Below are 11,544 nucleotides of genomic sequence, written 5' to 3'. Positions count from 1 at the left end.
ATGAAGGAGAAAGATTGTCCCAAGGGAACTAATTCATGCAGGTTTGACTTTTTACAGAGTTGAATACCTTGGATAGGTTGTAACGGATCTGTCGCCTGTGGTAACCAAATTAAAGTGGATGGAGTTAGCTTGTGTGTTTATGAGTCCTGTTCTGTCTGTCGACACTCACTCACCCACGCCTGCACACACGCACACGCACAATGGCACACACGTGCTCGCACACACACAAACACACACTCACACGCACAGACATACAGACACACACTTGCTCGCACATTCATTAACACACACCCACATACCCCTACCCATCCACTCAGCAATCACTCATTTACCAACTCTTTCACCCACCTCAACACTTGCTCTCTCAGGGAACAGGTGCCCAAATTCTATACAGAAATATGTTGTGACAATACAACACAACACAATACAACAAAACAGAACGGAACACAATACAATGCAATACAACGCAATACAATACAATACAACAAAACAGAACGTAACTGTTGGGAACGCAATACAACGCAATACAATACAACACAAGGCAACGCAATACAACGCAACGAAACACAATACAGTGCAGTGCAGTGCAATACAATACAACAAAACAGAACGTAACCGTTGGGAACGCAATACAATACAACCCAATACAATACAATACAACGCAATACAATACAATACACGGCAACGCAACGCAACACAATACAATTCAGTACAACGCAATGCAACGCAATACAGTGCAATGCAATAACATACAATACAAGGCAACCCCACGCAACAGAACGCAATAACGTGGCAGTGTATTACAGTAACATACAATACAACGCAACGCAACGCAACACAAAACGCAACGCAATACAACGAAAAGGAACGCAACACAATACACTGAATATAATACAACAAATAGTTCATAACTCTTGCTGATCATGGGCATGTGGGGTGTTTTACACACAGACACAGACACACAATTCAGTATGGAGTCTTTCAAGTCCACATGAAAGGTTCCTCTTCAAATAGTTGCAAACATCAAACATGTACATTGTCAACACCAAACAGATATAATATATATATATACATGTATACAACTGATCATGAAAATCACTTTGATGCTGTTCATTTCACAAGGCTCAATATTGCATGCACTAAAAAAGAAAAAAAGAAAGAAAAAAGGGTGCACAGAGAAGAATTATAGTTTTATACAGTTTTACACAGTTTCAGATGACTAAACTGGAAAAATTTGTTTGTTGTATTTTCATGTCATTTATGAACTGCTGAACAAAGGAAAACAAGTACGGGAAATATATAATCAAATATTATATAATTGCTAAAAGACACTTGTTTTCCTAAAATTTGGCTGCTAACTTTAGTCTTTTTTTTTTTCTTTTTCTTTTTTTAAAAATTATTCAGTTGCTTCATCTTCAATCCGGAATCTCCCTCATCCCATCCCAAACTGAGCAATATACACCTAGGGAGTAAGCTGTTTCTGTTGCAGTTCCAGCACCAGCAGGTCACAGGGAAGTATCAACATTGTCCTGCTGTTCATCATACGTGACACAATGAGCATTCAAAATAGCCCGCACACACTCAGAATTCACTGAAATAATGTCAGCTTCTTTTTCTGCACCCTCTTCTAAGGCCTTAGCCTTGTCAACTAGGAAAGAGATTTTCTCCATTGACCTTCGATACTCAGTGTCTTCCTCCGCTGATCCCAGAGGCATTGGCGACAAACTGTCTGCATCGATATGACTTGCTCCTTTCTTATACCCGAGTTCAAAATCATACAATGAAAGAGATGTTAGCCATCGATGACTTGTGGCATCCAACTTTGCATTTTTTAGAACATAGCACAATGGATTATTGTCTGTCACGACTACCACACGACTTCCATACAAATAGTCATGAAATTTGTCTGTCATGGCCCATTTCAGTGATAGAAATTTGCGCTTATGAGTTGGATAGTTTTGTTCAGATTTGTTTAACCCTCTACTAGCATATGAAATCACCCTCATCACACCATCACATTCCTGATACAGAACTGCTCCCAGACCATAGCCACTTGCATCACAATGTAAGTAAAACATCTTAGTCTTGTCAGCAAGACCCAAAACCAGGTCGCTAGTCAAAACTGCTTTCACACTTTCAAATGCCTGGTCCTGTTTTTCACCCCACAAGTGAGTGATATCAGATGACAATGTGAGAACTGAATCCTTTGATCTTTTCTTCTTTACGGTTGATTTGTTTGTTCATTGGGGTGCATATCCAACCGTTATCTCACTGAGAGGCTTTATCACTGAAGAAAAGTTTGGAATGAAATGTCTGTAAAAATTTGCAAACCCTACAATGCACTTAATATCCTTTACAGTTTCAGGTTTGGGCCAATTTTTCACAGTGGACACTTTGTTAGGATCTGGACGATGACACCCTTCTGAGTTTATGTAACCCAGATGTTTGATCTCAGTGGCCCCAAATACACACTTAGTGGGGTCCAACTTTACATTGAACTGTCTCAAGCATCCAAGAACTTTTAGTGTTCTCTCTTCCAACTCATCTAATGTCCTTCCGTGAACCAGAAGGTCATCAAGAAATATGATCAATTCTACCAAGTTCATGTCTCGGAAAACAGTCTCCATGAGACATTGAAAACAAGCAGGAGCATTTACTAGTCCCTGTGCTAGCCTGGGCCACTCAAAGTTTCCAAACACTGTGGTGAATGCAGAGAGTTTCCTAGCTCTCTCTGACATGGGTACCTGATAATAAGCCTTGCACAAGTCAATACTGGCAAAGTACTAAGCACCACTCAACGTCAGCAATAAGTCTTCAATCTTTGGCAAACTGTATGCATCACGAATGGTCCTTGCATTCAACATGCGATAGTCGCAACACATTCGTAATGCACCAGTTTTCTTCCGACACAAGACTATTGGAGACGCGTATGGTGAATGGGACGGATGAATTATCTGTGCATCCAACAGCCCTTGAATGTGGCTACGAAGGTCTTCAAAGTCTCCTTGGGAGATAGGTCTAGCTCTCTGTCTTATCTGGGGACCAGGCTCAATATCAATGTCAAACTCGAAATCAGTGTTCAGTTTACCAACATCATACTCTGATTGTATAAAAAAAAAAAAATCCTTGTATGACTGCAGCTTCCCCAAAAATCTGTTCTGCCAGTTCTCTGGAACCCCATCCCCAAATCTGAACTCCATACTGGAGGACTCACACTCAGACGCAGTGTGAGTGTGTACAAATACATTGGGTTCAGAAACATCAGTTTTCTCACCACCAAGAGAAGAAACGACATCATCAAGTACATATTCACAATCGTACACAAAACTGTCACCAACCAAAGAGGAGGGTTGTTCCCCCTTTTGCGGCTTCATTCTGACAATGTCAAGGTATTGGTCGTCGGGAGTCCGCATGTCGCCATGCAAGGCATGCAGAGCAGACAGGATGGAATGAGCACTGTCACAAGATTTGGTCTGCTCCAGAGCCACCCCCCGTAGGCTGGATCTCACTTTCTTGAAGATGTCCTCTTGGTCTGCTTCGCTCACTTCCATCATATAGGCCTCCACGTGGGAGGCCCAATCGTTGAAGACAACTTCCTGCCCCCCTTTCGGCTTCAACCCAGTAAAAATGCCCAGGCGGGGTGCAGGAGTGGGCATCCTCAGTCACAGTAACGGGTTCAGGCTTGGCAGATGAGGACAGCTGGTAGTTGACCTTTTCCAGGTCAACCAGGCATTTCTACAGTGTCTCCAGCTGTTCCTCCATCGCCTGCTCTCTCTGTTCATAGGCCAGACAGCAGAGCACAGCCTTGCCCAAGTCCCAGAGAAGGAGTATGCTGAGTGTCAGGGGTATTCTGGGGTGATGACGCCTGTTCTGTCCCTAACTCAACTGCATCTTCTTTACAGTTTCTGGTAGCCATGACTGATCAAATGTTTTGCCTATCTCAAATATCAATTAATAAGTTATCACTTTTAACCTATCTCTTTTTTCTTCTCCTTATAAACCCCTGACGAGCCCCCAAATTCTTTAACCCCCACCACCCAAAATCATGGGCGAAGAGAGTTTTCCCGAGTTCACACTGATCAAAGATAACAATATGTCGCTCAATCAGTCGGACAAAAAAAGAAAAAAGAGATTTGAAATTTTGCAATTTTATTTCAGTTATTCTTCTTCTTTCTTTTGACACAAAGTAAATAAAAGATTACAGGCAGATATTATTCTTACTCTTAATACAAAAACTCTTGGCTACATTTTACGAATTGGACGGAGGACAAAAAAAACAACCACCAAAGGACGGGAAGTGATGACGGTGAAGACAGTTGTGAACGTGAGAGCGCAGACACTGTAACCAACACACACAGAGAACAATGTTTTACTTAACCTACACCATCACAATAAAATATTATTACATTCAAAACAAAGTTTTAATTTTACGTAACAATTGGACATACAGTATATAAGACAATCTCTCTTCAAAATTACAATTTCACAACCTCAACATTGCGAACAAAAACAGATTTACCCTGAATCAGTACTCACAACATATACATCTAATCATAACATTCAGTTTAAACAACACACACTATTACAATCACATACTTTGCAGGCATATTGTGCAGCTTTTATCAGTCACGATTCCAGTGACTATGAGAGATAATTTTAACTCTTGCCCTCATACTTCTACAAGAACTAATTATGATTCTTTTCTTCTTCTAGGGTGCAGCTTATGTCCCATGGATTGTGTACACCACTGACATCAATGCAAGCTTTTAACGGAATGGGAAAGAGAAATCTTTTGCACAATTTTTATTGAATTAATAAAAGAAAGATTAAAGCTTATCCCATCAAGCCATTGTACCATGACTCAGAATTCGGAGACACCTCCTAATTCATATAGTGACAGAGACAGCCCAGCCATTTTCAAACAGATTACAACTAAGCTTCACCTCTACTAACAACAATGACACCATCTCTCCTTGTGAAGCAATTCCGTAGTACAACAGAATTCTTTAACTACACAAGTCAATTAACCATTCAATCATCCATAACAAAAACAAAAACATTAAACATCACACAATCCCAGTCATTATTGACCATGATGAGAACAATATAATTATTACTAACAAAAAAATGTGTTATCTGCCTTCAAGTTCAATGGTACTGAATTCAGAGTTTCGAGCAACGTTTGCTTCAACCACTTTTACTCACTGAAACACGTACCTAAACATCCCACAATAATACCAGACCCTAGAATATCAACAAATGGCTCTAGCTGCAGCCAAAACACCTCCAACAAGCTGTGCATCCTTAGTTTTCCACTGCACTAATGCCAATTAACAAAATGAAAAAAAACGTGACGAAACAGAAACGAAATGTCCCCATCTATTCGCGCCAGATCTAGTTTCCAATAATTTTAATCAAACAAGAAAGTATTATGTTCTGAACGTTCTTTTTATCCCAAAGAATCCTTTAATTCTGCAATTAACTATGTTAATCTTTTATCAACATACCTAAAAATAAACATAGTATACCTGATTTAATATCTGCTTGAAAAATGTTTACATTGTGTTCATTCCACCATTTGTGAGCCACTCCAATTTTGTCTTTCTGCCCAAAACCTAGCTAACGTACCAAAATCGACTACTGTACGATAATGAGTAGGTTACACAATCATTAATCGACATTTTCATTCACTTGATTTTGTACAGTCAATGAAAATGCAATTCAGTTACACTATATTTCTGTTATAATGTATAATTAAAAGGCTAAATATGGAAACCAATTTCTCTTGAATTGTTTCACAGAGTTTTCAACAGGCAGCTGAGAAAAGAGGAAACAAAGTGGTCACTGATAGTTACTGCCCTTGACAAAAACCAACCTTTTGATACTTTCTTATTGCCTTTCACAAATCCAAAACACATTATGATAAACAAAAAAGAAAAACAAGAAGAGAGAAAAGAATCAAACGCATTCTATGTTAAATGACAATATTTCACAACAACAATGAAACATTCACATAAGCCACTCTTCTGGTCTAGTTTACAGCTCTGTGAATTACATCTCCTTAGAATAGGGACAACGAAATAAAGTTGAGATTTAAATTTAATGTAAACTCTGAGACAACTTACGATGAAAACCTGCTGACAGTAAGCACAAGTGACGCATCGGGATTCTGGAGACCGAATCAGCGTTTGTGGCGATCCAACGCTGATGATACGACGGCTGAAACACAATTGTACTGTAAATTTGTAACATTTTTGTCAAAACAAATTTTTGTGTGTGTGTGCTGAAATCTGGGCTGCTCTCCCCTGGGGAGAGCATGTCACCACAATGAAGCATCACCACCCCTCCTTCCTCCAACCCCGCCTTTTGTTTGTGTCTGCAAGTTTAATTGTTTCACATTCTAAATTCTTTCCACAGAATTTTGCCACTAACAAACCCTTTGTTGTCACACATTTGTCTAATATTACAATTTGTGAATAGACTTAATATTTACGACACTTTAACACATGTTTCCGCACATTTGTATAATATTAAATTTTGTGAACAGACTTAATATTAAAGACAATCTAACACAGTACACATTCATCTGATAAAAAATTCTGTGAACAGACGTTAAAGTTAAGCATATACTATTGTGAACAGACATTAAAATCAAACATAACATTGCACACGTTTGTCTAATCTTACATTTTGTAAACAGACATCAAAGTGAAATCGAGTGCTGCACACATTTGTCTAATACATTTTAAAACAAAAAAATGTTCATGATGAAAGAAATGAATGAAAACACAAATTTAACATAATCTCCTTTGGATTCCCCCACATGGAATTCAACTCAAGGACATTATCATACAAGTGTCTTGAGGCCACTTAACCCAGTGCTGTCTTAATACCAAAACAAAGTTAAAGCAAAAAAATCTATTCAAAAAATCAAAACAACCCCCCCACACACACACACACACACACATCCCCCCAACAAAAACGCCAATATGGAAATCTTTTTGATACAGAAATACTCCCATCCATGTCATAACAAAAGAAATGAACAAAAATTCATGTAGTGCACACAACACAATCTCTCTTTTCTCACATGGAATCGAACACAAGGACAACATGACAGTGCTAAGCAGTGAAGCATCCAATCAGCAGTGTGCGTACCAGTTGGGTCGTGGGCAGGCGATACGCTGGGCAGTGCTTCGGCACACCAACAGACAGTTGCAGGGACAGCGGACGTACCGCTTGCCACGAGACGGAGCTTTGATCAGCTGCAACCAATCAACATTCACTTTCTGTTAACAGACTTGGTCATCATTCATCAATTGTTGTTTTCATCAATCATTCATTCTTTTCTGACAGACTTGTTCATTAATCAACTCAGTTGTTTTCATTAATCATTCATTCTCTGCAGACAGACTTGTTGAAGTTGTTCATTAATCATCAATGTTCTTTTACTATAAACATTCAGAAATCTCTGTAAACAGACTTGTTTATCAATCATCAATGTTTTTTTGGGTTTTTTTATCAATCATTCATTGTCTGTTGTTTATCAGTCAACACTGTCATCTGTCAAAGATTTTGTTTTTGGATAACTTGCTCGCTCCTTTAGTACTGTATCTTAGTTAACTGGAATTATCTGGCATGACAGTCAGGTCATCTGTAGTGTCATACAATCAAGAATGCATTTATGACGTGTTGACAAAAAATGAAAATATGATAAATTCATAAGAAAGATTGATTTTGTTACATACATAATGACACTGCTCTTGCAAATATTTTTTCAACAATTCTGGGAATTTATTTCAACGTTCCCTCTGTATGATTATGATAACAAAAGATTTGGTTACTTAAAGCCCATTCTCTCTTCATTATTTTTCAGACCTGCAAACAACAGAAGTGTGCCAGCTGCCGTGGCAGAGTGGTTAGAATCACAGATTGACAAATTACATGTGGGTTCAAACTTCATGAAAGGCATTTCATAGTTTCATCTATTTTTATTTGAAAAAAAAACAAAAAAACATTAGCACAGTTCCACGCCTTAACTGCTGAGCCATGAGGTAAAAGTACAGTAAAAAGTTGAGAAAAAAAACCCACATGCCAAAGAATCCATGCCACATGGAAGAGAGAATCTCAAATCACACACACAGACACACACATACCCTCACCCCTTCCCCTACCTACACACATACACACTCCACCACTCACACACACACACACCCCAACCCAGCCTCCACACCCCACCCACACACTCATCCTTACAGCCTGTACCCACCATAGCCTCCTGACAGACGGAGCACTTGACGACATGCAGGTGTTGTTTGCCCTCAATGTTGATCATGGCCTGACACACCCGGCAGTTGGGGTGGGTGTTTAGGGGGGATGTAACTCATCTGGCCCAGTGGGGGGCACTGTCACCTCTGCTCCTGGCAACCCTGTCAATGTCAACCAACATTTGGATGAAAAGAAGAAAGAAAACACCAATTTAACTGTTTCGCCACCATAGGCAAATTTTGTCGACAAGACAGTTCACCACCATTGACGACTTTTGCTGACATTGCCTGATTGAGGGTTCATATTAAACGGACTGTTTTGTACACTGTAACAAAGCTTGACAGCTGTGGCCAACTTTACCACTCAATAGGAAATTGACTAACCTCCCCCTGCTGACAAATCCAGAGTCATTTTGACACCAAATGAAATATGTAATTGAGAGCACTGAGTCTGTAATATCTGACGCCGCTGAGCATTTTTCACACGGAAAGTTGGCAGCAAAAGAATTAAGCTCATCGGATGAAAACCCACCAGTTACAAATGAATAGCAAAGATACATTTATAGCCAACTATAGTGATCATTTCCATTTCAAAACTTGCAAAAGCTAAACAACATTGTACATTAAACTATTGCATATATGTGTTGTTTCAGGTAAGGCACCCAGAGCCTATTTTAAATGGAGTTTGTGCCATATAGGTACTGTATGCTATAAACTACAGGTAATAGTATTAATACTATCAACATCCAGTGATGAATCCCATTTTCCGTTGGATATGAGTTTGCATCATACAGGTACAATATGTTATAAACTACAGGTAATAATATCAACATCCAGTGATGATTCCTATTTTCTGTCAGATACATTAAAATCTATCTCTCTGCAAGTATACATATCTCTCTGATAGTCAGTCGTGTCCGACTATGACCATCAGAACAGCAGAGGAGGCAACTGCTGTTCCGACTATTTGGGCTAGAATTTGATTATAGTGGAGAGTGTCTTGCCCAAGTTACATCCCCACTCTCTCGACCAAGAGGGTTTTAGGACAGTCGGCGCTGGGATGGTTCCCAAAGGCCAACTAGCCCACAAGGCCGCAGCACTAAGAGCCAGTACAATTTTGCCTCCAAGTTTGAGAGTCATAGTCCTTCACAAAAGACTAAGCTGTAAATGGTTTCCCATTGACTGGAGAAACCATTGATAATACAGCTCTCACTTTGCTGTTGGCCCAGATGTAAACTTATGTCAATCTGTGATATAAGCCGAGTGTTGGGCCTGGAGTATACATATATGTTGATGTGTTCACATACTGTGTGGTACCATCACCCCATCTATTCCTACCACTGGTTCCAATCCAGGATGGACTCTGTGCTGCATGAAGACTAAAAACTCTGAAAGTCCAAATATGATATTGTATTTTTGTGCCTATTATTTTTTCTTGTGTTCTTTCCATGTTACGTGTATGTTTTGTTTTTGTTTTTATCTTTTTTCTTATTTGCTAGACTGAATAAGTTTTTCACTTTGTAAAGGCAGGAAGAAAACAGGCCACTGAAACTTACCCTTTCTCCCTTCTAAAGTTTTCACTTCAATATAATCTTTATTTCCCTGTACACAGGATTCACGTCAATCCAGGCCATGTCCTGGCTGATAAATAACTGCACCACTGCAGGTATTACTCTGTTACACTGATTTTCAAATGCAGTTCAAAATGTTGAATGATTTGTTTTTACTTACCTATCCCAGATAATGATTTTAATTCCAATTTGGAAATTAAAAAAAAGCTGTCAGAAGAACAAAGTAAAAATGTTTATGTGTATGTGTGTGTGTAGGCATAGGCACAAGCTTGTATGTGCACACAGTGCTTCACAAATCAGGATAAGCCCACAGGAAAAACATAAGGTGCAGCATATCATAAGGCATAAGTCATAAAAATATTTAATATGTATACATGCATTCATTTTCACTGCCATAAGCAACATACTTTCAGGTCCTGAGGCCAACCTCAATACGACTCTGACTCATGATAGCCTTATTTCAACAGATTTTGACCATACATAGCATGTGTCAAAACTGAGAAAAAATACAGCCTTATTAAGTCACAGTCCGTAAAAGTACAACAACAACCAGACAGTATGTCCATCCCTTTTCTCTCTACCCTTCCTATATTGTCTCATTGTACTAAGCTTTCATCTGGCACCTCAGTCTCATATATATATGCATGGACTGAACACTCATAAACATACACAAAGTGATCTACACCTGCTCACACACACACACACACACACACACACCTTTAAAACCCCTTCAAATCCCCTTAAATTATTTACCAACCAACACAAACACCTGCTCACAAATCCATGGCAGGCACATCCTCCCTCTTTCCCCTACCGTTAATTGTGACACGCATCCAACAGTTTCACACTGTCAGACATCAATCAAAAGTTGTATACCACATTTGAAATGCAGCAATTATGTTCAGTGTGCACTACTTTGAAACTGTTTGCACTGTGACAAGTATGAAAATAATAGTATTAAACTCAATTACTGTTTAAACCAGGCTAAGGAAAGAATGAATGATACATAATTGTGCCATTGAATCAACTGACAAGTGACAGGCTGCGCTGACATAAAGCAGGACACAAAATTTCACTAAGTTCTGTTGCCAAGATTCATTGAAGATGCCAACTATCTATTGATTTGACTGTAAATGTAATGAACTTGTGACAGACTAACAGAGATAGACCCAGATATGTGTAAGACCACAGTCCTCACAGTTTGTAACAAATCGACTTCAAGATTGTTACTTTCTCGGTGATAATAACCCAAATATGAATCTGTAGTTATATATGCATTTAGCACAATAGTCAATACGCCATCTGAACTTGTCAGTATTATGTATCCAGTTCACTTAAAAATACATCTTCAAACCACACTTCAAATCCGAAATAAATATGAAGTACCGATATCTCTGCTTCTATCATTGTCCCCAAACTCATTAAGTTTCCAGGAACTGGCTTGATGAGGAAACATATCATACACTTACAAGCCATAAAATGTATTTTGTGTGTGTTAATTTGCATTGGTCTTGGAGATAGAAAATTCTTTGAAACAGGATATAAAATGAAACTATATACAGCAAGATAAGCTGAACTGAACGATTAGGTGGGGAGAAAGATTGGTCTCCATATTACCTGCACTGTCACCTGCCGCTGAGGAATAAGGTGGTGGTGCATTGAAAGGGCTTTCGTCTGCCAAAAGTGTTCTTTCTTCCGAGTCCGCC

General features: G+C 39.0%; 1 protein-coding gene across 1 annotated transcript in view; it reads right to left on the bottom strand.

Moving 5' to 3' along the window:
* Positions 1–336: 336 nt before the first annotated feature.
* The window catches only part of LOC143286128 (type 2 phosphatidylinositol 4,5-bisphosphate 4-phosphatase-like), an 11,241-nt gene continuing 33 nt past the window's right edge, over positions 337–11,544 (bottom strand). Inside the window, exons 1-5 of the mRNA XM_076593722.1 lie at positions 11,456–11,544; positions 8,270–8,429; positions 7,159–7,265; positions 6,126–6,219; positions 337–4,339 (exon numbers count right to left, since the gene is read on the bottom strand). The exon at positions 11,456–11,544 is cut by the window's right edge and continues 33 nt beyond it. Coding sequence (XP_076449837.1) covers positions 4,250–4,339; positions 6,126–6,219; positions 7,159–7,265; positions 8,270–8,335 — 357 coding nt within the window. The 5' untranslated portion in view covers positions 8,336–8,429; positions 11,456–11,544 and the 3' untranslated portion in view covers positions 337–4,249. The remainder of the gene's footprint in view (positions 4,340–6,125; positions 6,220–7,158; positions 7,266–8,269; positions 8,430–11,455) is intronic.

This window comes from Babylonia areolata, chromosome 9 (assembly GCF_041734735.1).
Source record: "Babylonia areolata isolate BAREFJ2019XMU chromosome 9, ASM4173473v1, whole genome shotgun sequence".
Classification (NCBI taxonomy): Eukaryota; Metazoa; Mollusca; class Gastropoda; order Neogastropoda; family Buccinidae; genus Babylonia; species Babylonia areolata.
Note: the sequence above shows the minus strand (reverse complement) of the source record. Positions and strands in the feature narration are given on the sequence as shown.